General features: G+C 41.2%; 1 protein-coding gene and 2 non-coding genes across 5 annotated transcripts; 1 reads left to right on the top strand and 2 right to left on the bottom strand.

The window, feature by feature from the left end:
* Nucleotides 1-276: 276 nt before the first annotated feature.
* On the bottom strand, nt 277-27,968 carry kcnh6a (potassium voltage-gated channel, subfamily H (eag-related), member 6a). Of its 3 annotated transcripts, none has more exons than XM_034594183.1 (16): nt 27,287-27,968; nt 23,150-23,380; nt 20,372-20,521; nt 20,030-20,133; nt 19,189-19,498; nt 17,474-17,676; nt 8,775-9,200; nt 7,651-8,068; nt 6,673-6,872; nt 5,733-5,985; nt 4,947-5,140; nt 4,581-4,680; nt 4,195-4,482; nt 3,297-3,486; nt 2,467-2,674; nt 277-1,722 (listed from the first exon to the last, which is right to left on the bottom strand). In XM_034594183.1, exons 1-16 carry the CDS (start codon nt 27,360-27,362, stop codon nt 1,441-1,443), a joined length of 3,633 nt encoding a protein of 1,210 aa, XP_034450074.1. In that variant the 5' UTR covers nt 27,363-27,968; the 3' UTR covers nt 277-1,440. The 3 variants fall into 3 exon arrangements, with proteins under 3 accessions (XP_034450074.1, XP_034450073.1, XP_034450075.1); XM_034594182.1 differs by having other exon boundaries at nt 321-1,722; nt 3,297-3,489; XM_034594184.1 differs by having other exon boundaries at nt 321-1,722; nt 3,297-3,483.
* trnac-gca lies at nt 3,189-3,260 on the top strand. Its single transcript has one exon. It is a non-coding gene; the product is annotated as a tRNA-Cys (tRNA).
* trnac-gca lies at nt 6,449-6,520 on the bottom strand. The gene has a single exon. It is a non-coding gene; the product is annotated as a tRNA-Cys (tRNA).

Here is a 27,968-nt window from a genome sequence, read left to right as displayed (position 1 = left end):
GTTGATGTTTGGCTTCATTTTGTTAAGTTGGAAGTGGTTAAAAGGTCACATCGATCTTCCTCTTCATTTGGTAGTTAAGTGATGTCACCATGACACTGCCAAATAATACATTTAAGGAGAACACAAAGGAATAGCTGGATTTAAAATACATTTTAATATCTGCACATACTGCCAAACACTGATACTGATGTGTCTGTGAAAGGCTCCTATCTGCCAGTTTTTATCAGCCAATGCATAAACTGGTGTATTATTGTGTTGAGTAAATACTTTCACTCAGGTCAACATTCGGAAAATAAAAGCAATGTGGACTCGTGTTGTAAATCTGCAGTGTCTTTAATCTAAAAAAAAAAAAAAAAAAAAGAAGATAAATAACAGAAATTGTGCTTCCAGAAACAACATACAGAATTATAAATGCTTAAAAAGGCATTACATTCACCTCATGGTTGGAACTGTGACTTCATCTCTACAAAGGACGCCCTTGATTGACATTTACCATTCACAGAACCCTCAGCAGTGTTAAATATCACGGTCCAGTACAGTAGCTGGTCCTTTGTGAAACCATGTGACCGCACCATGAAGACATCGGACACATTTGAGCTGAACGGTGCAGAAACAGAAAAAAGAAACCGGGGGGAAACCGAGCAAAGCAGCCGTGATCGACCAGCTGAGTGAGAGTGTTTCTCTGCTTGACTGTGTGTTGTAGAAACCCTCTCGAGTACAAATGTCACACTCAACAAGAACTGCTGAGTCAAAATGTCAGAACATGAAACATGAGATGAAGTTTGTTATTCTTTCTAATACAGCCGTGAGCCACCATCGTTCACAGTGAGACAGACAGTTGTGGTTATGCCTTTTGATATTTTTTCAACACATTAAAAACAACAGGGAGTTTTTTACACTCATAGTTACGTATGGCTCTTAATGTTACTAACACATCTCTAATATTATGAAAATAATTTCAGTACAAGATAAATGATTTTTTCTATAATCTAATTGTGCAACTCTTTAACAAAGTGAAAGCCGATAACTCTTCACACGTGAAACACATGAGTCCTTGTCATTTCACCTCTCCTCAAGGAAACCTCGGCCTAGGATGCAGTTGATTGCCTGATTTTTGTGTATGATCCTGCGCTTACTCTCAACCCATGTTTCATAAAATTCCCGGCCCAGCTGGGCAGGAATAATCTCTTCATTCACGAGTGAAGGGATGCTGGAGCACAAAACCACAGCAGCCTGTGAGGGCAGCGTTGAGTCCCTAAGAAACAGGAGGCACTCCGAAACCTCATTGAAGGGGGGAGGCGAAGTTTCCCATGCTATTCAGCAGCATCTGAAGAGGACAGAGAAGATTTTAAGGAAGGTAGAAGGAAGTAACCATCTGGGGATCATGTGGCCATCCAGTCCAAAGGACCAGGCTTTTTTGCTGGTGGTGATGGTGGAGTTCTAGCTGCCTGGCAAGACAGGGTCAGAGACGTGCCTCTGGATCTCCTGCATCTCGGTGGAGGTCTCCAGGTGCTCAGGGAGGGAGGGGAAGCGCTGGCTGCCACATAACAGTCCAGGAGGCTTGTCGATCCCTGACAGTTGAGGAGTGGCCAGGTCCATGCTGGGCAGGTGTGGTGGGTCCGCCTCCGGTGACATTGACATGGTGTCATCAGAGGCCACAGTGAGATGGATCCCACTCGACAGGGAGTCCTTGGATTTGTGCTCAAAGTCAGAGTCTGGACTCTGGAAAGACAAAAATGGACAAATTCAGACAGGACTAGGTGCAGCACAATAACCTGATGAATCCCCCCTCCAGCCTTTGTGTTTCATAAATAAACTGGATGAGAAAATTGCAGCTATTACGGCCTGGTTGTCATAAAGGTTTAATCATCAAACTTTCCAAAGCGGTGATTACTGCCAACTCAATCAAACATCAAATCAGAAAAGAATGGTTCTTTCTACAAAATACAAAATTGGCAAGTAAAATTGATCATTCTCTATATATAGTTTTTTATTTATAAGGATTGCAGTAATGATTCTTTATGAAATTTGAACAACAAAAAAAACCATATCTGTCTTAGATACAAATGAAGCATCTTTTGAGACCTATTCATGCTTACACTAAATCATTGTTAAATGATGCGGATAACAATGGTGCATGTCTGTATTTGTAAAAAACAGAAAAGTTCAGATACTAATTGAAAAAAAATGTAGAAGGAAAATGCTCCTCTGACATTGAAGTTATTCCTTGATCTATAAATGTCAGAGAAAATTAACCATAGACAGTCAGAATTATTGTTATTATAATTGTTTGGATTGGACTGAACTTTCTGACATGTGTTCAGATTTCTGTTTGATCTACACAATTAATACAATTTTGATTTACATCATTTTGATTTTCAAAATGATGTAAATCACACATTTTATAAAAGTTAAAATCGGCATTACAACCAACTTGTGGTAACGACATGCGTGTAAACTCAGCACCTGCAGCAGTGAGGCAGTGCTGTCGATCTGTACCGGCTGGACTGGGGGGACAGTGTGAACTGTGGGTGGCCCTGCGCTGTACAGGGTGGTGGGGTGAGTTGGGTGAGGGCTGGGGGACACGGCGCTGTAGGCTGGAGGCACCGGGGCCATCTGTCGCTGGAGGAGCTGCAGGATCACGTTGATATCTGCCGTCATACGCGTCTCCAGCCTGGCAGAGATGAAGGGAGATGTGAAATGTGACCCAAGGAAAGGGTTTATCTTCACGATGAGAAAACACACTGTTTAAATTGTATTTCTGATTTCATGCAGGATGGAGGGCGACATTACATTTTTACAGTGAGTAATCTGCTCTTTCAAAAATGTCCACTAGGCTTCTCTGTTGCTCTCTCCACAGTGTCCCTCCCTCCCTGTCGCACATGTAAAAGCAAACAGGCGGTTTACAGGATGTGCATTTAAACATCTTTGAAGATATTTTTTCGACATTTTTCAGCGTCACCTTTGACCTCTCTTATATTGTAGCTCTCCTTTCTCCTCTTGTTTCCTCCATTTCTCTCATACACATGCATGTCAGACAATTCACACCACGTAAGCAACCAGCTGGGAAATGATACAGACACACAGCAGGGGAGGGACTAACAGCCAGAAACAAACACACCTAGAAGATAAACACACTCCATTGATAGAAGGGAATAGCTCAACAGTGGCCAGTGAATACCATCAAAGGGGGTATAGCTCAGTGGTAGAGCATTTGACTGCAGATCAAGAGGTCCCTGGTTCAAATCCGGGTGCCCCCTCAAACCTTTTGACTTCCACCCAAAATATTGACTGACCGATTTAATTGTGATTGCAGCAGCTCCAGTCTGGATTCCAGCTCACTGGGCCGTTCTTCAGCGCACGGCGGTGGGTGGAAGCTGGCCCTGACTGCTGACGTCTGTCTCTGTCCTTCAGAGGGTCTGCTGCCCGGCCAGTAGCCATATAACCCTGACATGCTAATTGGTGCTGCTGCTTCTGCTGCTGCTGCTGTACAGAAAGGGCAACCTGTCAGTCAAAATCCTTTTTATACTTCATTATTTCTAGTAAACTTAGTTGTGTTTTGGACCAAATGGTTTACTGGATTTGATAGTCTGGACATTTTCCAACGTAACAAGACTGTTTATGTTTGTCTGCATTATTGCCTGCCTTTATGTCTGTAAGAAGTGGTTGGTGTCATTTTATTCCTGAGAATTTCAGCTTTCCAGTGATGTATGACATTAACATAAACTCAAACACAGTGTTTCAATGAATGGATGTGGAGTTGACATGTAAAATGCACTAATATACTCTCTTTACAAAACAATTGTAATTCGAATGAATGAATGAATGAATGATTCAAAGAGATAAAGGAAAGAAATTAAATTTTAATCATTTAAATGGAATTTACATGTCATCCCTGTATGATTTTTAATTAAAAAAATATTTTTTTAGTTTCTCTCATTTCATAAAACACACGAGGTCCCTAAAATATCTGGAGAAGGATGGAGCCATCTGATGTTGCTATAGTGGAGAAAGACACAGTGATAGTGTGTTGGTAAAACCACGGCCTGCGGTGAGAATGTCAAGTGCTGAGATTGAACTGCGATTTGAAAATGAATTTTGTGCCCATCTGCAATTATTTAAAGCTCCTTTGAGCCTCCTGCAGTCTTTCCACACATGACTGTTCAAGGGATCGTATGTAGGTTGATTCTCTACCTGAGAACGGTGGTCCTCCGCGGTCTACGGGCGGTCCCACCTCAGCAGAGGGTCCACTGTGAGGCAGGATGTTGACCACTGCTGGGGGGTAGTCTCTGGTGTCACCTCCGGGGGGGTACAGCTCCCCTTTGCTGTGTCCCATGGGCTTCATCTCCTCATCACTAGACTGTGAACAGATACTGGTGCTGCTGCAGAGGTCATCCCAGTGGGCTCCTGCCATCGTGCTCTGGTGGTGGTTTGCCATTGTACAGGACTGATCGGGGTAAGAGTCTTCACGGTCCATCCCGTCTGTACAGACAGAGTCACGGGACAGCCGCAGAAATAAAATACAGAGATCAGACATCCAACAGATGTGTTAACTTTCTTAAACTCTGCCCCTCACTCACCTGGACGGTTTCGGCGCCGCAAGGAGCTTCTCCGATGCCTTGTCCGGCGGTAGCCACATTCAGAGTCCCTGCTCGGGGTTGGCTGGTTTATTCTGTCTGCCTGAGACATATCAGCTTCAGTAATTCAAAAACACACAACACATCTCATCTCACAACATTTTAAAGAAGGCCTTACAGAGACTTCAGCGAAATATGTTTAATGTGAACAAATTATTTGCACCATTTAAAACTTTCTGTCATACACTTAGTCAGATAACTGGTTATAACCTTTTCCCGAAAGCTTAAAACACAAATAATACGAATGTAATTGCTTTTATAATGTTTATTCCAATATAGCGTTTAACACTGCCCTCTAGTGGAACTCACATCTCTCAGGTTGAAGGTGATCTCCAAGTTGTTCCAGAACATGTCAGCAAAGTCGGGATACATGTCCAGCACTTCCAGCAGGTCATCTCTCAGGATCCTGTGCAGGTCGCAGTAAGTCAGAGCTCTGACGTCAGCGCTGGACTTCCCTGGTCTGCCATAGAGACTGATGGGTTCACCAAAGATGTCGTTCTTTCCTGGACAAACCACAGAAGAAAAAGAGAGGAACATTATGGGAAAGGGTGAACATTTGTAATTGACACAGTCAGTCAGACACCGCTAAATTATTTTACTAACAAAAGAAAACACAGACCCTCAACAGCACCACAGCTCAGCGTGCATTAATAGTGCCCTCAAACACAGCTGAAATAAAAATGACCTATGCAGCTTGGATGTGAGTGAACTATTGATGATCAATGCCACTGTGAAATGGAAGTGGAGCTGTGCCCAAACACCTCTGGCAACACAACAACCACAGAATTGTTGTGCAGTGTAAAAGGGCAGAGGGAGATTGTTGGAAAGAGATGAGGATGACGTCATTTTAGTTTGAGTTGTTTAGCAAAAACACGGCAGATTTGAGTGGTTTCAGATTCACAGATTAAAAAATGTACACCCTTTTCTGCTTTTCATATTTTTTATGTACACTAGTTATTTTTACAGATTTAATTTTCTAAATATTACAAGCTGATTTTAACTGTAATTACTAATGACTATGAATATCACAGATTTGCAAACACATTGGAACAAAAGACAAAGTAAGCATGGCCTCCTTCATGCCTTGTAGCTCACCCAGTATTGCCACCACCACGTCGTCCCTGAGGATCTCGATGGACCCTCTGGAAATGAAGTAGACGGCGGTGAGAATGTCCCCACTGTGGACCAGAGTGTCCCCCGGGGGAGCGTGGGTGGTCTTGAATCGCATGGCCAAAGCGCGCAGGCAGCCCTTGTTGGCGCCGCGAAAGGCTTTGCAGTTCTGAAGCAAGCTGCGGTTCAGATGGAGGCAGATGTCAGCCTGCAGACACTCAGGGAAACCCTTTAGAACCTGCAAGGCCACAAAGGGCATCAGGTCAAATCAGTTTCCATGATAATTTTTTCTTTATTATGCACTTTCCTTTAGTGATCGAAAGATGAAGAATAAAACTGAAAAAGAAGGCGAGGGGTAACAGAAGGAGAGCAATCAGTCAGTTTGAATCAGGTGGGGCACAAAGGGCAGCTGCTCCAACTGATTATCTATTCTCACATTGAATTGACAGGCGCTAATGTTGATCTCTCGCTGTGTCATGCTCCAGTGCTGTTAGGAGCCCGAGCAGCCATATGACGCACTACATAAAAACTGGGTCTCCAAATGAAGCAACCTCAGTGGAAACACTCATTTCAATATTTAAATGAAAGGAGGGTTACTTTGTCCAAAAGGACGTCTTGATCAGATAAAGACCAAAGCTATCCCCTTAACTGAGAGGAAGTCTGATAGTGTATTTTATTTTCAGAGTAGTATAATATGGAGAAGGGGGCACCCAGAATTGAACTGGGGACCTCTTGATCTGCAGTCAAATGCTCTACCACTGAGCTACACCCCCTTATATTGAGAAAAGCTATGTATACAGATGAAAATGAATATTTTTGATAGTCTTAACTTCTATGGTCCAACATATACTGTTTCCAGCCATTATCCACAACCACAAATAGAGATCTTTCCTGCTGAATGTGTATGATTTTCGTCATGACTTACAGCATTCATGTCGATGCCGTTGGTGTAGGACCAGGCGTGTTGGAAGTACTCCTCCAGCCTCTGTTTCAGGCCTCCTGGGATCTGATGGAAACGTATGAACTCTTTGACCCGCAGCATCTGGGTGTGGTAGCGGGCCGTGCCCGAGTACAACCTCTGGATAATGGCTGACACGTTACCGAAGATACTGGCGTACATCAGAGCTGCACAGGACAGAGGACAAAAGGCTGCATGTTATCCTGGTGCAAATGATTTGTACAATGTGATCCTAATGTCCCTGGTTTGATTCAAGTCGGTGAAATTTGTTACTCGTAACATCCGCTGTCTTTTTACCCATGTGTCTTGTCTATCACTCTACAAAATAATAAATATACGTATATGTATAAAATTAGAATTTTTTTTTAAATTGAAGAATGCGACAGGTAAAATTATTAAAAATAGCAGAATCTGTTATACTTTAGAATGATGAGTCAATTTGTCAACTTGTAAGAACAAATTGATGCTTATGTTAATGTCATCATCACTGAACAATGCTGCATAAAATTCTCTTAAATGTACCATATTATTTTGAATTACTTTTAATTCATCAATCATTTAAAAATATATTTATAAACTGATTTAAATCCCTAATTTTAAAATTACACCTGTAAATAGTGATCAATCGATCATATATATACACGTATTTTTTAGTGTCACATGTTAATCATGGTTCACACACTTTTCAACCATAGAAAAATATAATTCCAAGAAAAACATGGGACATCAAAAATGTGAGAGATTGAATATAGCCATTAAATAATGGTCACTATTTGTTCTGTCTTGATCAGGATTAAAAAAAAATTTAGCTATCAAAGTCTCTCACTCTGATTTTGTCCCTTTTACAGGAAAACATTCAAATTAAAATTCCCCTGCTTTAAAACTGAAGGTATTTTATTTGTTCTAAAACATTTCACATTTCAGGTTTCCTCCCACTCTACTCACAGCCAATGAGCATGACACAGATGGAGAAGATCTTCTCCGGGTTGGTGTTTGGCGAGACGTTCCCAAAGCCCACGCTGGTCAAGCTGCTGAAGGTGAAGTACAGAGCGGTGACATACTTGTCCTTGATGGAGGGGCCTGAGGTCGCGTCACTGTCGTTGTAGTGTTTGCCGATCTGGTCAGCCAGGTTGTCCAGCCAGCCGATCTTCATGCCGCCGATGTGCAGAGAGCCGGTGCGCTCCACGTTGCCGATGGCGTACCAGATGCAGGCCAGCCAATGAGCGATGAGGGCAAAGGTGCACATGAGAAGGAACAGGACGGCGGCTCCATATTCAGAGTAACGGTCCAGCTTCCTGGCCACTCGCACCAACCTCAGCAGCCTGGCTGTCTTCAGTAAACCAATCAGAGTGGTTGTCTGGGGCTGGTGGAGAGAGTGTAGGCTTCATGTTAGCAACAGCCAGTTAGCTTTCATACCACTGTTTACAATTCTCAAACCTGTGACAGTAATATTTTGCTGCAGATGTGAATATATGGTTCTTGGATACAGAAATCAAACAAGAATGGCACTCAGTAGAGCACATTCATCTGCCAAGGCCCAACAGCCCTAAATTCAACCAAGCTGCACAAATTGCACACACTTAAAGACAAAAGTCCTCGAAAATGTCAACCTTGTTTTTTCAAGTTAAAACCATGATAGTTTTGTTATGATTCACTAAAACAATATCCCATTAGTCTAAACGTGGAGATAACGCTGTTCCTACAGTACACTCACGAGCATGTTTGACTAGGATACGTAGATAGAGGTCACTGTGACCTTGACCTTTGACCTCCAATCACCAAAATCGAATCGGTTCATCTTTGAGTCTAAGTGAATGTTTCTACCAAATTTGAAGACATTCCCTTAAGTTGATCTTAAGATATCACGTTCAAGAATAACATCGACATACTTTGCGAGGCCACCGTGATCTTGACCTGTGACCTCTGGCATATTTAGGGAACTGAGATCTATGAGTGTGTGAAAGCTGGTCCCCTTGTCTTTTTTACTTCATCAGACATCACTGGATGAAGCAAAGTTACTTTAACAGTATTGTGCAGATGCTGAAATACACTCTCCTCGTCTTCCTCACCTCCTCTGATCCAGAGCGGAATATGAGCAGATCGAAGGGAATGGCAGCCACGATGTCGATGAGGAACCAGCCCTTGAAGTAGTGCTGTGCAATGTGTCCCGGGTGGCTGACCACCTCGTCGTTGTGGTTGACGTAGGTGGTCCTGAAGTTGATGAGAATGTCCACGATGAACATGACGTCCACCACCAGGTCCACCACGTTGAGCGGGTTGCAGGTGTAGCCGCAGGTCCTCCTCCGCTGTTCCTCCACCTCGTTGAGGAGGAAAGCAGCCGAGTATGGTGTGAAGATTGCAGTGTAGATGACCAGCAGCAGGATGACCCAGTCCCATACCGCTTTGAATGGGCTGTAGTGCAGGATGGTCCATTTGTGGATGCGTGGGGCCTGGAGCTTGTACTCTGGCAGCACGTCAGCACCGAGGGACAACACCTGAGGACACAGGGAAGGGATGGAGAAGATGTTAGAAAGGCGTTCAGGGGAGGTTTACGCAACCATTAAATTATCTGTTCAGAGATGAGGGTGTACTTCACAACCAGTGACAGCTGGGATTGGCTCCAACCCTCCTGGAAAAAATTTAAAAGCTGTTAAAGTGATAATTGACCTTACAATTATCACTATAATTTCAATACTATTAACTAAATATAGCTTTCATGGACAGGTTTAGCTCAGCTTTTTAGAGTAGATATAGGTTCCTAATTTCTCATTTCTGAGATAATGGTAGTGGCCTACTTTAACTTTGTATTCATATATTTGTATATTAAAACAGACCACATGAGGGTTTATGTTGACCAACCCTGCTTAAGTTAGGGGGAAGCAAACAGAGTTTTATAGGGAAATTGTTGTGTATATGTTTAAATTTAAAATGTCCTGAGCTGCAGAAAGTAGGAAATGTTCAGGTCTAGTCAGCAGCAGTCGCTTGTCTTACGTTGGTTTGGAAACTGGTTTAGATCAGTGCAGTGCAATTTTTAAAGAAATATATGAACTCTTCCCATTTCATGAGAAGATTAAGCAAAGACCTGGGCAAAAACAAAACCAGGCAATAAAATGTAAGATGTCGTTCTCAGCAACACACTTTAGTTGAAGTGAGGAAACTGAAATAAAACTCAAGAATAATTAACAGATTTTAAAAAAGCTCAGGGAAAATGTGTATGAATAAATTAGTCGCTGCTGCACACACTATGTTATCACTGCTTGCGCCTTCACACTGAGCTCTGTATGTCACAGCCAGTCAGACTGTAATTTGCAGCATTCTGCACCTTAAGGTAAGTAACCAACCTCCTGTCACCATGACTCACCAAGTTGGCAGGAGAAAATGTCACAGCCTTTACCGACAACACGTCCACACTCAGGCAGTTGCTCAATATGCTAAATTGTTGGTGCAGAAAAAGCTACAGCAACAGTTCCTGTCTTTAATGAAGCAAAAAAAACACCAGTATGAAAATCCATCCAGTGTTGCTAAAATCAGACAGACCAAAACAAAACAGATATGAGTAACAAAAGCATCAAGGCCCAACTGACCGGTACGGCGGTGATAGCCTCTGTGTCCAGGTTCTCATCCTGGTGTGGACCACAGCAGCAGAGGTGGAGGCTCCTCCAAACCCTGTGCAGCCCAAACTGTCTGCTGTGCAGCCACCACCTCCTCCCCTGCATCCCTCACTCCAAACTCTACACACAGAATATATACCCCGTGCAGCTCTGTCCTCTCTACACAGTCACTCCACTGGGTCAAAGCTGCAGCCTCACCTGCCTCTGCCTTACCATGTGATCCCTGTTTTATCTATAGACCACATGACCCCTCCTGCCAGTGCCCTGGTTAATTGTGGACCACAACAAGAGCAGTCATTGATTGCGCTCCATGCAGAGCACCGGTTTTAGCTCATTCTTGTTAACTACAAGGTCATGTGGGGTTGTTTTAAATAGTCATTCCTGGTGTGAAAAAGAATGTGTTTTTCTGATGTCTCACTGTTTGCAGTTGTCATCATGGTCAGAGTCAGTGCAGTGTTGTACAAGCAAAAACTCACGCAGGAATCATTAGGCTGAAATATATTCAGTTTCTTTTCACTTTCCCAGCTAGTATGAAAACAGTGCCCAGAAATAGTCAGAGTAAATTGCTTCTTCAGGACAAATTACACCATTAGAAAAGCTACTGAATGTGCACTTGGCCTTATTTGGATAGAAGGGACAAGAAGCTAGATCTTCACAAGGAATTACCCAGGCGGGTATAGTTTTCCATTATGACATGAAATGCCCTTTACTGGCTTTTTTTTATGGCCAGTATTTGAAAATGAGGTTAAGTCAAATATTCATTGAAAGACAAAAAGCTGTGACTCTCTTTTTGTCTATCAGTAACTGACCGCGGCAGCTGAACAGATGCGAAGAGACAACACAGTAAAGAGAATGTAAACACACAAACAGGCAAAGGGTCACTCATCCAAGAAATTCTGAGGTATTGATGTTTGTCCACAGCTCTGTTTCATAATGATGACCAGGGTCACCACTCGTTGGCACGCAACGGCTCCGTGCTGCTGCTCTGACTCCATAATTATGAAAGGGAAAGTTCACCCTGCATTTTCAGACTAATTAGATACGACAACAGAGATGTGAATTAAAGATGCATAGAAACTATGAAAGTCAGTGTGAAATAGAAAACAAACATGATGCTTCTGGGTATTAGAGGTAGAAGGTATTAAAAATCCTGAAAACACAAAAAATATTTATGTTTAAGTCAGTGAATCTTTCACGTTTTTCTCCCTCCACTCACACAGGACCTCACTTTAGTGAACATGGAATAAAACTTTTAAGTCAGTGCATCCTCATCCTTCATCTTATTCCTCTCCAAACACACACACACACACATCACCTATTTCTGGACCAAAACACCGTAAGTAAAAATAAAAAAGGAGCGACTCTGGGGGCAAGGGCCCATTAACATGACGGTGACATGGATAAGGCTGACGTTGCTCACCTGTGGAGCTACAGATATGTCTAAGCAGGGAGGGTGAGGGGGATGATGAAGACAGGGAGGGTAAATATGAAGAGGAAAGGGGGACAACAAAGAGGGAGAGAGTGTGAGAGAGAAGACAGAACGGCTGAAAAACTCACAGGCTGAAGTTTCTGCTTGAAGCTCATGCTGAGGCGCACTGCAGGGTAAACAAAGGGAGAAGACTACAAGACTATGAGAGACGGAGGAGTAAACCTCTGTCCATCCGTCTGTATCTCCCTCCCTCCCTCCCTCCCTCCCTCTTGCTCCCTCACTCATCCTCCCTGCCTGTAGCCCAGCCCTCTCTGCGGGACGCTGTTTCAAAAAATGACCCGGTGGTTGTATGAATGACGGCATCCTACAGATGAAGTCGCGCTCAATGAGGAATAAGCGCTGAAAGTAAAGTATGTGTTTATACTGCAACCAAGTCTATATATTTTGCCACTTTTAAGTCATTAAATATATCACATTAAATACATTAGTCAGACAACTTATTTTTGTAGATTTGTCTCAAACACGGATGTGGATTTTTGTAACAATTGCACGTTTTGTGAGAAACAGCTGCTCTTGAATAAGAACTTGTAGAGTATACTAAAACACATACACAATGCTGAAAATCACAGATCTGACTTGTTCAAGCAAAGTCATCTCAGTCAATTCAAACTAATATCCAGATTCTCTTCACGCTCCTGTTATGAGCTAATTCAAAGCCAGGGGGCACCACATAAACACACTTCTGCTTTCCCAAAAACACAAGCACACACACACAGGTTTGCCCAGCTATCCTTATTAGGACTTTGTATTGACATTCATTGTAGAAAGCCTAACCAAACCTTATCCCTAACCTTAACCATGACCAATTCATGCCTAACCCTAACCCAACCACAATCCATATCTTAACCAGGAACTCAGAAATGATGTCTCATTAAGTCTAGGCTTTGGTCTCCGTGAGGTCTACTGGTCCTGAGAAGGTCAGTGTTTATTGCTGGAAAACAAATACACACACACGTGCTCACACACACGCGCTCACACACACACACACACACACGCGCTCTCACACACACGCACACGCACGCACACGCACGCACACACACAGCGTGCTTTTCTACAATTATCTGTCTTTTACAAGCTACAGTCTGGTCAATCACATTGTGTGCTTCATGTTACGCAGACAAATCAATATTCCCAAAGATCAATGACAACCTTCATTTCCCTTTTTGTAAGGTGCCAATCGAAATCCAATTATAAAGAAGGGATTACAAAAATTATTGTATAACTGAACAATACAAAAAAAACAAAGGTAACATATGTTTAAAGATGTAAATAAAATGTTACATTGTTAGATATCTGATAATTGATCTCCTTCTCCCACATGGCAGCAGCAATGATTACCCTGACCTGCGGGTCAGGGACAGACATTTATCTGTGACCCCACCACCATGATACCACTGTGATACGGTAAAAAGGCGGCAGGGTGGTGGTGGTACGAGGCCGACTGTGGCTTTGAGAGTTGGAGGGTTGACAGATGCACACCGAGCATGCCCGCTGCCCTCCACTTCCATTAGCTCCAGAGGCCAAGGTCACAGGCAGCGTCAAGCCAATGAGTGCCGCTCAATAGCCTCACGGCTGCCGCCCTTATTCACTCCCTTTCATAACTTCATCTCACCAGACAGCTTCAGCGACAGTCTGTGATCCCCAAACACCAACGCAGTCTCCATATGCATCCTCACACATTCAGCAGAGCCTCCGCCTTCACTGTTCTGCCTAGTTACCACTTATACTGACATTACATACATCAGATACAAGTATTTTCAACACAGATTTCTCCTTCGATACTTTTTTAATAAGTTGAGTTAATTGTTTGAGAAAAGGTGATTTTATTCCTGGTTTGTTTGAAAGTTAAAAGAAGAAGATCTGTGTACTATACATGGACAAGAAAATACAATCAGCACAATAAAAACGTAGGCCCATTTCCAGTCTCTGTTACTCCACTTGTATATTTAAGTGTCACTGTGGGGAGTATTTGCACAGTTTGACCCTGAAAGGTGTAAATCTGAGTTTAAGACAAGCACCCGCAGGATATCAAAATAGTCTTTCAGCTAATCGAGGTCCAATATGTAACTTACACATGTGTGACGTGGAAACTTGAATCTTTTGGTGGTGGAAGTAGGAGATATCTTGGGTGCAGTAGTTAGTTTGGAAATGAAGAGTAAGAAGGCGTAGAAATATTTTATAGAATCTTTAACGAGGTGTTTGAACGTTTTCTGTAGATAAAACGATATCAGAAAGAAAAAAAAACTTATTCAAAGCAGAGTATTTTTTACTACTGAGTAGTGTCTTGGTGCAAAACTAAATTTATTCTCACTTACGCATGTATCCATAAACCATCACAATAAATTGAAATAAAGTATTCTATCTAGCTTTGTGCTGTTCATCAAACTACACATTACAAATTCTAGACTAATATGAGAATAATGGCACTCAGTATCGCGGCAGTAAATGCCCGCCAAGGCCCAACAGTCCCCTTACATTCATCTGTCTCGCAATGTTCAGAAACTGATAAAAAGTTCCTGGGTTCATGCCACATCCTATCATCAAGGTTCCTGGTAATCCGTCAAGTAGATTTTGCGTAATCTTGCTCACTGTGATAACTCCACTGTACCTTCCAGCAGAAACAAACACTCACTTCTCATCCGATTCCTTACACAAAGTCACAAGTTTCAAGACAACGAGTTAAGGGAAGTGTTCTGCCAGGCCTTTTCAGGGGGCCTTCTGTTAGCCGTGTCACTTTCTCCAAGGCAACAGAAGCCATGTTGCCTCCACATTGTATGCTGAGTCACAGCCGCCTGTCGATACCGTTCTCCCTGCTGGTGTGAAGAAGTGAGATCTCACCACCAACACCAACACCATCGCAGCGGCCACATAAGGTATCAGTGCTGTGTTAATAACAGGAAAATATAGGAGCCTAAGACTAATATTTGAAACTATAAATGATTCAGAGAACTCAAGTCTCCCAAAAATGTAATATATCCATTGATGAATTGAATTATAAAAACATTTTTAATGGATTTGGGTCCAGAACTGAATCAAATAAAACATTTGTAAAATATTTCTATAGCACTTTTCCAGTCTTAGCGACCACTCAAATTACTTTACAGAACAAGTCACATACACACGCACAATCATACAGCGCTTTTTCTATCATACCCTGTTTATACACTGTCAGCACAGCCATCAGGGGTCATATGTTGTTAGCTTGACCAAGGACACTTTGGAATGCAGGCTGGAGGAGCTGAGACACTCTTCCTCCTGAGCCACAGCTGCTTTCAAGAGATGATTTGTTGACAATATCCACTATACTGTCTAGACATATTAGGGGTTTGTATGATGATGCACTGGTCTTTGTGTTCTGTCTATTTAAATAAACCTGCAGCCAGACCTGATAGGGACGACGTGATAATAATATTCACAGGGCTACAATTACTGTGTACCTCACACAGACAAAAATCGGAAAATATCCCAGGATAACATGTATTAAATATAACAAATTTGGGGAGAATTTAATGACCTATATTTGTTGATTTTTCTTGAAGGTTCTGCATCACAGCATTCAGACAATCTTTATCTCAACCTTTTTCTTATAAAATGCTCTGTGAGTTCTTTGAGATATCCTGCGAAATAACAAACCAACAACCACAATAACATATTTAATTCGAGCAGAACCACCACCTCTTAGTCCAAGGTTGGTTGGAAAGGGAGTCAACTGATATGAGTGGAAGTACTGCAGATATAAATGTTTAATGTTATGCACTAAAGAAGCCCCGGACAGTGATTCACTACCATCTCTATCATGAAACAAACAACAGGCCATTGCATGACATGTATGTTTGTATAGCTGTATTAAGTAAATCCATTTACTCAGTCTATAAGTTGTACATAATTACTGTATGTTTAATGCTGTTGAAATGATGTTTCCCACTTTTACTCCTCAATTTCAGATGCTAACATTGTGGTTAGTATTCCACTGCATTTACCAAACACCTCCAGATAAAAGTTGCATATTTCGACTTCACATCACATTTTTACATTTCATGGAAGGTATATTGTAAAATCTCCGAAATGTCAACTTTCTAGGAACTCAGAAAATGTACTGACATTTCACAGCATCAAAAGTCTTTTTAGAGAATTTTCTCATCATGCAGACAAGCATGTCATTCTTCAACTGAAAAATGTATGACTTCTATTTATCATTTCATTATCTCCAATGTTCTAAGTCTGGAACTTTGTCACTTTTAATTTTAATATCCGAGTAGATTTTACTATTGATGCTCATAAGCGTATTCTCCAGTCAGGTTAATAAAACAGTGTGTTCTTCTTCCACTGTTATGTGCGAGATGACGGTGAGCCAAACCGTGGTGTGATGACAGGTGGCTGATGAGCATGTTCTGCTCTGGCTGCCATGGATGTCGCACCTCAGGTGAGAGCGTTCGTTTACACTCTCACCTTGTGATTGCAAGTGTCTCTGAGCAGCTTCACTGAGATACACGCAAATACCATTTATAGACGTCTTTGTCTGAACTCTGTGTGTGTGTGTGTGTGTGTGTGTGTGTGTGTGTGTGTGTGTGTGTGTGTGTGTGTGTGTGTGTGTGTGTGTGTGTGTGTGTGTGTGTGTGTGTGTGTGTGTGTGTGTGTGTGTGTGTGTGTGTGTGTGTGTGTGTGTGTGTGTGTGTGTGTGTGTGTGTGTGTGTGTGTAGGGACAATAACTGGATGTGACAAGCTCAATAATAGCGAAGACCCTGAACGTATCAGACCGGATGACAGCAGTGGGAACATTGTATGACAGCAAGCAGACACCAAGCTGAAAGTTTGACACCGTGACTTGACACGAAAGCAACCTTTTAGAAAGCCTATAAACTGTCTTATCTTGAATGAGGCAAAATATGAACATAAAGGTGGTTTAGAAAGTTTTATCTGCCAATTGCCCAGAACAATTATCTGACATCCGAACAATGATGGTTATCAATATTATTTCTCGGAATGAGGGAAACCTTTCTGGTCAATTTTCTATTAAATATCGAGGAGTGATCTTGTGGAATGAATTTATTGGATTCCTCTGTGACATAGTGTTCTGCTGTTTAACGCTCTTTTAGATTCTTTCATTCATCTGTAGTTATAGCATATATTCTTCCCTGTCTGTATTTTTTCTGTCATACTAATATATGTCAAATTTTCTCTTACTTATAACCAGTATTGAAGAGTTTGTATGTTTTGCATTTTATTTTCATGGATATGGTTTTCATGTAAGCCACAACTGGTTTCTACCACATGCCAACAATTCCTTTATCTATTTATTTTGTGTGAACTAAATTAAAGCTAAACTAAAAATCTAAACCGAAGTGAGAACAAGTGACATTATCTCATCTAATGGGCAAAAAGTCTTGTAAAAATTTAATCTGGCATCAATTTCCTTTTTTCAACGTGCACTCTATCCTTGACGGTCATTCCGGAGCAGGAACATCCATTTTTAACATTTAATCAAGCAAAGGAAAAAACTGAATATCAGTCCTTTTTCATTACCTGCATCCAGTCGGTTGGCAAAGCTCTCGGGAAAGTGTTAATTTAGTTTTCAAAGATATGATGTCAGGTATACTTGCATTTTTAAATATAAAAGGTGATAAGAAGTCAAGACTTACAGCCTGATGTGATAAAGGACTCGTCTTACCTGTGTGACGTGAGTGACCTTCTCGGTGACATTCTGGGTGCGGTCTTTTATCTTGCTAGGCGCGATGATTTCGATCTCCGTGGGCGAAGCAGCTCTATTCCGATCTGAGCCGAAGGTGAGGGTAACCTGAGGGATGCGGCCGATGGTCCGGTGTCTTATCAAATCCGAGTCTGACGTGGAGTTCAGAGTGCTGGGCTTCAGATCTGCAGCAAAAAACAGCAGCGTCAGCGACTAGAACATGGTCGTGTGGTGGGTTAGGGTTAGGCTATTTTTAATGTTTTACATACTTAGTAGGGGTATAGACAGACTGTGCCTCACAGAGACAGATGGACATGATGTACAGTACAAATATGGTGAAAACGTGTCAGACAGGGTGAGCGTGTAGAGCGTGATTGGATTTCTGTATCCTGCATTAAAAATATCGTTTCTCACAAAATATTTCCCCTGAGAGAAGTGCACAGATGTGCAATGATGTACAATTTGAACACAAATGGAATAATAATGAAAACCACACACACACACACACACACACACACACACACACACACACACACACACACACACACACACACACACACACACACACACACACACACACACACACACACACACACACACACACACACACACACACACACGTCCCTGCTGGAACAACCATCACATAATTGCACAGATTGATGCTCTCTGTGTTATGAATGAAAAGTAAGGATCTGAGATGTATGATCAACAGTTAAAACAGTTAAGATTCTTTCTGGGAATCATGATGGAAAATCTGGCATTTGCTGCTTTAAATGTTCTTTGCTTGTAGATAATTTACTTTACATCAGATTTTTAACCAGTTCCTGTGTTTAGCCATGAGAAACACCTCTTTTTTGACTGACATTAAATTAAAATAAAACCTTACCTTAACTACTGGAGCTTCAGTTTCTGTAACACTAACTCACTTTGAAACAGACCTGGCATAAGTTAATTGACTCATTAACCACAGACAACCTGTAACAATTACAATAGACCATATTTTTAACCCTTGTTAAGAACATATATCATTGTACTAATGATAATGATGAATGTTCTCTGAGGTGTCATCCTAATACAGAAAAACACAAAAATGAAGATCATCATTGTATGTTGACACTTGTATATTTTGAAAAGCAAACAAACATTCAGTCTAAATAAAGCGAACTATGTTCCCTAATAGGCCAATATGCAAGATTACATGATTTATAGAATTTCATTTTAGTCATAAATTTATTATAGAGAGGCAATAACACCTACATTTGATCAATTGTTGTTAAAATTCACAATATAGCGAGAATACCTCATACGGAGATCAAGGATCCCAGCCCTCATGTTATATCACAGCTTGCTACCAAGGTAACAGAATCATGAAATTCGTTATTCTATATCACTTAACAAGATTTGTTTATTTTATTAATTACAATTCTATTTTTAAGAAATATAGATGCAGATGAAAAATGATGGAACCAAACCATCTAAAACATGAGGATGATGTCATGCTTGGTGTCACCTGATTTAGAATTGTCGTGTTCTATTCCAGTCAGCTTAGTGAAATAATCATATTTCACTAATATAAATGAAAAGGTGCATTGTAAATATATTTTAGCTTCTTGGAGAAACAAATGCATAAATAATATGTTAATACCACAACAAAAATTCCCACTGAGACACTCGCAATGTCCCACTCAGATACTCACTGCTGGTAGTTTGAGGGTCTCCGGGTCGACTGCTCCACTCTGCCCTCATCCCTTCGATGTCGTCCAGTGATGAGGCGCGTCGGAGGCTGCGGACACTTTCCTTGGAGCAGCTCCGAGGTCCAGTCCCCCGGGGGAAGGCGATGCCGGGGTCCAGGCGGTCCGTCATTAGGGCGCAGTGCTTGGTGGAGGACTGGGCTTCAGGAGACGGAGGATCCAGGTCCTGTTCTATCAGAGCTTCTGTCTCAGACTGCATGCAGCTCTCCTTGGATGGGATACGAAACTCTTTCAAAGGAAACTCTTCGCTGTCCGGCTGTCAAGCAGAGGAGCAAAAGTACAAAAAACGTGCAATAACATTTTTTTTGTAATTTATTCATTTTAAACAGATGTATATACGGTGGCCTTTAGATGCAAAACACATTTCCGAAAATAAATCCACAAAACGTACCCAGAATGCAAAATTAGCATTTAAAGCAACAGGGACTTTTTTAAATGTCACTGAATTTCCTTTGTTGTTGATTTATACTTACATACTTATCTACATGAAATACAATGTTGGCCTGCACCAGGATGGAACATCTTATCCCTGCCACAGAATTTCAATATGTAAATATGCCCAATACAGTTCTGGTGTCAGGTTTGAAAACTTAGGATTGAATTAAAAAAAACTTCACCACAGAGTTTTTTGTCAATAAATAATTTAAATGCAGAATGTTATATGTAGTTCAGTTTTTTTGTACAGACGTCAGCAAAGTTTGAGGCATACATACAAACTAGAATACTTAAGATCATCGTGTGTGTTTCTAGATGTATGTTTGTTTGTGTATTGCGTACACCACCTCACCTGCAGGTAGTCCACTACGACCCCTTCAAACTGATCTTTGGAAAGTGATGCCTGTCGCATGGAACGCAGCACTGGCAGCCTCATCTTCAGCCGGCGATTCTGACCTGAGGGGGAAACTCTGTGTTTTATTATGGTGATTATTATTATTTTGTTCTATTTGTCCATGTATCTGTAAAATGTTAACTTAACATTTGTCAGTAAATGTTATTGTCCATGACCGGAAACTAGAACCATGGTTGAGTTAATAACTAGAAAGATCAGCACACATCACTATGACGACATGTGACACAGATCGATTAATGTAAATCACTGAGGCATAATAAAGGAAGTGTTAATGTTTACAGTAAATCCATCCTTGGGTTACTCTCTGCCTGAGGCCAGATTTTTTGAGTGTGGGATCAATCAGCTCCTGGAAGTCGAGGATGAACATGATGACAAGGCCTTCCTCATTTTTCACAGGGACAATGTCCACCCGACAGGGTCTGCGGGTCCCTATGAGGGCAGAAAGAGATGCATTAGTAAGTCAGCAGGGGGGACCCAGAGTTGAACCAGGAACTGCTTGATCTGCAGTCAAATGCTGCACTGCTGAGCTACACCCCCAAAGCCTGAGCACCATCATATTCTTTTTTAGGTCATGATTGCAGGATAACACTACAGGAGGGAGAGTGAGATAGTGACAGAGAGAATCAAAGAGTACAAAGGCGGGACACTGACAGCTGAAACAGGCTAAATGAGTGACACTTCCGTCTGGTCTAACTTCAGGCTGTAATCAGTGGGATCTAAAAATAGAAGGGTGGATAGGGCAAGCACACACATGAGAACATACATCGACACATACTGCGTTCAGTGCTGTTCACATGTCCACCTTACATATAAAAATCAGCCAGTGAGAGACTCGTTCTTGAATCGTTGTTTCAACTTGTTCACAAATGCTTCAGATCCGAGCGCAGTAGGAAGCAGGAGCCAAAACAAATAGATTTTTGATGGATTTGAGACGGCATGCTGATCGCATTTCCATGACAACGGCTCTCCACAATGCACTCCTCATGCCCAAGTGGCCAAAGTGACGAAAGATATGTGTGTGTGTGTGTGTGTGTGTGTGTGTGTGTGTGTGTGTGTGTGTGTGTGTGTGTGTGTGTGTATGTGTGTATGTGCACATTAAAAGTGTTTGCATGACTGTGATTGTCCCGAGCTCGGTGAGTTTGCGTCCCTCCATCAATGTGGGATTAACAGGTGAAACACAGACCTCCACATAAATAAAACTGCAACTGGTGGCAGCATGAAAGACGAAGTCAGAGGGCAAAAAGAAAATGAGGCTTTGAGAGGAGACAACGCTCAGTTGAATGCCACAATGTCTGTCTTGCTGAGTAATTCCTCTGTGTTTTCTCACTCACTTCTCTAATCACAGTTTTAATATCGTCAACTTTAAGTCGCTTTTTATTCCTTCTTTCTTTCACATCTGTGATTCATACGCTTTGGTTTCATGTTACGTTTTCAAAACCAAAGTTGTCCACATAAGATATACACAGGTTGAGGATTCGGAAGGAAGAAAGTAGGGGAGAAACTGATGAGGAGGGAGGGAAGAAGGGATTAATGTCGCACCAAAAAAGCAATATGACAGAAGAGGAACAGAAAAGCTATTAAGCATCATTAGGAACAGGTTTTAAGAACAAGTTAATAATATGATGCTGAGTGTGTGTGTCACTGTGGAGGTGAGTCAGAGTCCACAAAACTCCAAGTTTATATCCAATTTCTAGATCCTGGAGAGATTTTCACATTTATAAGAAAGAGATAAAAACTGACCTTTGTCTTATTAGCTGGATTAATCATATTAAAGACACTTTACACTCCGTTGAATGATTGTTATCTGAATAAAGCTGCTGAGCTAGTTTTAATTATGAGTAACTTGTTTTGATCATATGATGGACTTTTGGAAACCAAAATCATCTAAATTAAGACATTGTCAGAAGTTGAAATAAAAAAATGAAATAAAAACTGAGCTGAGATCGTAAACCCCACCCTTATCTCAACGTGCATTGAATTGGTGACTATAATTCCATTGCTCGTTATAAATAAATTACTTAAAACTAGGTAGAAACAGTGTATGTCAGACTCAGATTGGATATATTAAAAGGGAACTTTGCAGATTTTCAACTGGCTGTGCATTGTTGCAATACTGATAGTATCCAAATTAAATGATGTTCAATTTCCGACCGTGTTGCCTGGACCGACATATACGCCATCTTTGTTTTCCTTAAGTCCGCCAGATGACGATTTTTACGTCACTGGCGGCCTTTTGCCAGCTCCCAGGATGTGGGCTAGAACTACTACAACATGCACTTCCTTTTTTTTCTGTGGTCAGATCTTGGGCCTTCAACATTAATCCTACAGACATGGGAAAGTGTATAAAATGAGCAAGAATTGTAACGTTACGTTTATATATTCCTGTTGAAGAGCTAGCTTAGCACACTGTGGTGTTTACTCTGCTGTGCTCTTTGGTTTAGTAGCAGAGGTGAATGTACTGTCTGCTACTCCGTACCAGTAAATGCTTTGGTGCCAGTATGTGCTAAAAGCTAGCTGCTAAAATACCACAACATTACAACACAACGGTTAGCTTCTAATAGATAGCTTGTAACTAGCTCCAGTGTGTTTTATGCATACCTGTGCTGTTGGTTTTTAATCCGTGCTAAGTGAGCTCCGCTGCCTGTTCTGTTCATAGTCCTCCGGTTTGAAATAGAGACGACAAACTCGTACTTTTAAAGACTTCTCATCGCAGTGTTCTCTCCGTATGTGGAGTTATTAGCTGCCATTAGCCGCTGCCTATCCGCACAGAACCATTGTGACCAAACACAAGCAGATGTGCCACAATGATTTGTACACCTGTGGCTCAGGTCAGGCGTCCAATAGGAGAAAGGCCTAGGGGCCCGCTGCATTCTGGGTGTTGAAGTATTTGTATCTTTTGGGAGGGAAGGGAATTTTCTCTGTTTTCCCAGTCATGTTGCACCAATTTAGATTCCTGTCCAATAATGACTTTGTGATGGTCGGAACATTTCTACCCAGAGATCAGATTTGGACTTCTTTACCAGCCTCCTCCTCATGTTTCACCTTTGCTCTCCTTACCTTCCTTGGCGTAGTACAGGATCTCCACCTTTAGCTCCTCAGAGCCGAGCAGGGCCTCTGCCAGCTGGGCCAGGGCGCTCTTCATGGTGCCGGGCCCCACCAGGAACTGGCAGGTGCAGGGCTGCTGCATGATCTCCGCCCTGGTGAAGCCAAACATCTGGCAGAAGCCTTCATTGCAGTAGATGATGCCACAGTTCTTCATCTGAGCATTGGCGATCAGAAACTTGCGATCTGAAGAGCGACACAAGCTCAGTGTCATAAATCTTAAATCATAAATTTAAAAAAAGTGAGAAAATGTTGAAATATGTAAAAATGTATTTGTTAAAACTGGTTTCTTATTTCAATATTTAAAAAAAGAACAAATATTAAAGTTAAACATTTTTTTAATTTAAAGCTTGAGGAAAAAAATTGACAAGATATTGATGACCAATATTAATTTTTGTGACATAGACACATGACACAAACATTAGACATGTGTTTAGGACAGGACAGTTTTAATTTCAGTATTTCAGTGGAACTGTATGTTATTGGCTTATGCACAGACATCAGTATCAGCAATAGTGGTCAAGTAAATAATATATAACTGCAAAAAAATATATTTTGTATATATCAGTAAATTGGAGGATGATTGTGCTTGAAACAAATATTCAAAATGGTACAAATTGTGATCAAATGTGGCAGAAAACATTTTTTATAACATATTGATACTCATATTAATGATAAAGACAGATCCCCTCACGGCAGGCATGAGGTTGATGTGAGGAATAAAAGACTAATCTTACAGGACAACTCAAATGGGCTTCATTAAAAGGTGTTTACCAAGGAAAATATATAACTATATAAAAGTAGGAAAAGGAGGATTAAAGTTTGCGACTGCTTTGCCAAACCATGCAACATAAATAGATGCATTACAAATTGTATGGCTTCATGAAATTCCTTTGCCATTTTATACAAAGTCTTAAGGATACAGGGGTTCATTGTAGTAAGATTTCTAATAGTTGATTTCAGAACCAAAATAGTGATAGAAAGGGTAAACACATTTAGCTTAACGAGACTTCCTGTGGCTCTCAAATCAGCTTAGCTTTTTATATTTATTTTTGATTTCTTTTTTTAAATTCCTTTTTTTTAATACATTTTTGTTCTTTTTTGAACAGTTGTTTTTATCTCTGTTTTGTAGTTCTACAAACTTTACAAGCTATTCTGTTCTGGCACAATAATATTTTACATCGCAAAACCACAACAACAAATTGGGTTTACGGGGTCACACAGGTTCCTGATCAAAGTGATCACATTAACAACACAACCATCCTCACACTGTTCACCACTGAATCAAGGAAATACACAGCGTGTTTGAAATGGTGTGCAGGGCTCAGTTTCTGATGAGCTCCAACGTTATAATGAACAACTCTTCCTGCTCTGCTCTGACAATCAGCTAAAGTGGAACTAATGAAGTCCACCTTTCCGTGTTGCTAATGCTATTAGCGTCACAATTTTCTCCCAGTGGACAGTGGAGGAGCAGGTGGGCATTTTAATAAAAGAGCCTGTTTCGGATCACACCTGTTCTCACATAGCTTATTGTAATTTACAGCCTGGAATATTTTAGCTGACAATTTTTAATTAAACTGGAATTTGCCACATGTTTGTTCCAGGGTTTAATTATTTGTCCCTATTTTACTCCGCTCTACTGATAATGTTATTATCTATTATTTATTCTGACATGATGTTTCTGTTTTTCTGCATATTTATACTTCATATGTGTGTATATACTTTTTTGTTAATGTGTTTTTTATACGTTTAATATTTAATGTTTGATAGCCATTGTGTTTGGCTTTTAAGCACATAATAATAAATAATCTTTGAATGTTAACTGATGTACAGTTTGTTTGGGCAGCCTATCCATATTTGCCCGTATCCAAAGTTAAAAGGAAATTGTTGTAACTCACTTACATCTGCCCCAAGTTTTACATAAGAGTTTTGGCCTGAAGGCATCTACTTGTCAATATTCATTTATAGTCATAGCGCTACCTACTGACAACAATTTTTTTCACATGTTCATATTAATTGTTTTATTTACTACTCTTAGTCTGTTGATCAAATGTGTTTCAATATCTTGATGATGCTTTATTGTGAAATACCAAAGTTAGTGTCATATTCATAGCAAAAGGAAATACACCCACCCATTAACTTGTGGATCAGGCAACAGATCCAGGATATTATCTCAATTTATTTAAGATTGTGAAATAGGATATTTTGATATTTTCATTGATTTCTCAGAGAATAATTAATGGATCTTGATTAAGGAAATCAGACATGTTTATGGGACTGACATTTATGAGTGTGTGCAATTTGGTGCAGATCCAAATAAAAATGTAAAAGTGGTTCATGAGGGGACAAACTGAATGCCAGTTTGTTTGTCGTGATTACTTTTCCCTTTTGTAATAACAAACTGTGTTGTGATATAAATTGGTTTGGAATGGGAGCTCCTGACTACAATGGACGCTGATATGTCACCAACACATGACCTTGCCTTGTGGGTCAACCACCACTAATAATCATTTGTCCTGTGGGCTGAGTTCAGCAGTGGTGTTTTTCCCGGGCTGTCAAACCTTTGATGCTGAGTATCTCAGAGTTACTTTGCACTAACAACAGAAATTCAAAGCTCATATAGCATCTAGTTCCTGTTATTGATGATTGTAATGTACGTGACACTGGCAACAGCCACTCGGCCAAAAACACCACTGTCCACCATGAGAGCGAATTAGGACAGTTTTGTTCGAAGGCCACTAATGGAGGAGTTCAATGAACTAAATGAAAAGTACGTAAATAACCTCTGTGGCCTCTGACTGGCACTTTTATTAACCTGTTGTGGAAGTGGTTCAAACAGCTCTCACGCGCACAGACGAGAGGAGGGGACTCTTCTCTCTGTCCCTCGCTTGAAACTAAATGGGTGAGTTTCTCTGGTGGAAAGCACATCCTGTCCAAAGTCATTATCTGGGGCTCACAGCAGAAACCCTGATCGTCACACTGTTGCTAAGCAGCACCACTGTGGCACATGCACTCACCTTGCCGTGCACGTGGCCACGCGTGCACTCTCACACATTTAGGGACATACAGTAAAGGCATTACATCATGGATGTTTCACAAAGCGTCACAGATCTAATCAGTCTGATTCAGATTGAGAGTTGTCATCCATCAACTATTTTTCCATGTTTGGTCAGAGCTACTCTGTGAGTGGTCCACAGTGAGATAAGTGAGCTTCAAGGGGGGAAATGTGCCTTAAAAGACAGACTGAAAAACAGACGCTGCACTGATTACACTCCGGCAGTATAAAGAGTATGGTGTTGTAGCTTTACGCTGCAAAAACAGAGACGTAACTGACAGATGAATTGTACAAAATCTGATATCTAGTGCCTCAGAGGTTGCAGAAGAAAGAGTCATTTTCCTTCCTAAGTGAGTCTGTCCCTCTTTGCAGCCTGTGGAACATGTGAGCTAGTGGGAAATAATGTCAGGCATCAGGTGAGCGCTCACAATCACACAGGCAGGTGTAATAACGCTCAAACATGAAAAGAGCAGTGGGGGTCGATCAGCACCACTGATACAAATGAGATAATCCACCTCAGAGTAACACGCAGAGCCACCTGCAGCCTTAAAAGAGACAATAAAACTAGACAAACATGCACCAAATAAGAACACATGCACAAATAAAATTACACTTTACCCATTCGTATTCATGCAAAAATACATCTAAGGCTGTATTATATAGGGAACAATGCTCATAGAATTAATTTGTATCAGTCAGCAGCCCTTTATTCCCCCTGATGACAACTATGAGCCATGAGAAACCCTGACAACATTCATTATTTATTTACTATTATGATTACTCCTCTTTGATACATGAGGAACACGAGGCTTACACATTGATCAGATGAATTCAAATAATTTAATATAATTCCATATTCAACATCATCAAAAAGATCTAAATCTGGATACATAGGACGTTTAAAAGTGAAAAATATGCACGTTGTTTATGGTTAACCGTTATCTTAGTTGTTGATGTTAATGGGATCTGTGGGTGCGCTGTGTTCATCATGTCAACAACACATGGTCATAACTTCACTGGGTCTCATTTGCACTTACTTTGCTCGTCGAATTTCCTGATGATGGTGTCCAGGTAGGTGTTCTGGAGCGCAACATGACCGCGTCTCACAGGCATCGTGGTGCTGAGAGAAAAGACTTCTCCGACACATGAACCTCACCATTTAAAAAAACATAGTTCAAATATAGAAAAGAGATTTCAGGAGGGAAAGAAAAACCTGTCTGTGTCCATCAGGAGGACGAGAGTAAAAAGCGCTTTGTTTTTTCTGCTTCTCTCGGAGGCTGAGGGGGGGGGAGGATGGAGAGGAGGTCTGGTTGCCAGGGTGATGGCAGATGCAGGATGTAGCGCGGTAATAACGTGAAGAAAAGTAGACTAGGAGGCAAAGAAAGCGACATGTAGCATCATTTCACCTTTAACAAGAGAAAAACAAAGTGGTTCCCGCGGTGTGAGGTCCTCAGAAACCTGCTTTGGTTAAACGAAGTTGTGAAAAATAATCTTGAGAGCGCAGCATCTCCGGGTTTGTTTTACAAAGGTCCGTCAAGTTTGGACAATGAGGATGAAGACCGCGGAGGAAAACGCTCCTGTCAGCCCGAGTCCCTGGATCCACTCGCCTCTCACCGCCCCCCGGCTCCACCAGAGCGGCTGTGCAGCCACGGCAAGTCAGCCAGAGTAAGGAAGCAGAATCATGGAAGTGAGGTTTAATTAGTCCTTCAAAATAAAAGG

Source organism: Hippoglossus hippoglossus, chromosome 8, assembly GCF_009819705.1.
Source record: "Hippoglossus hippoglossus isolate fHipHip1 chromosome 8, fHipHip1.pri, whole genome shotgun sequence".
NCBI lineage: Eukaryota > Metazoa > Chordata > Actinopteri > Pleuronectiformes > Pleuronectidae > Hippoglossus > Hippoglossus hippoglossus.
This window is presented reverse-complemented; position numbering and strand designations above follow the sequence as displayed.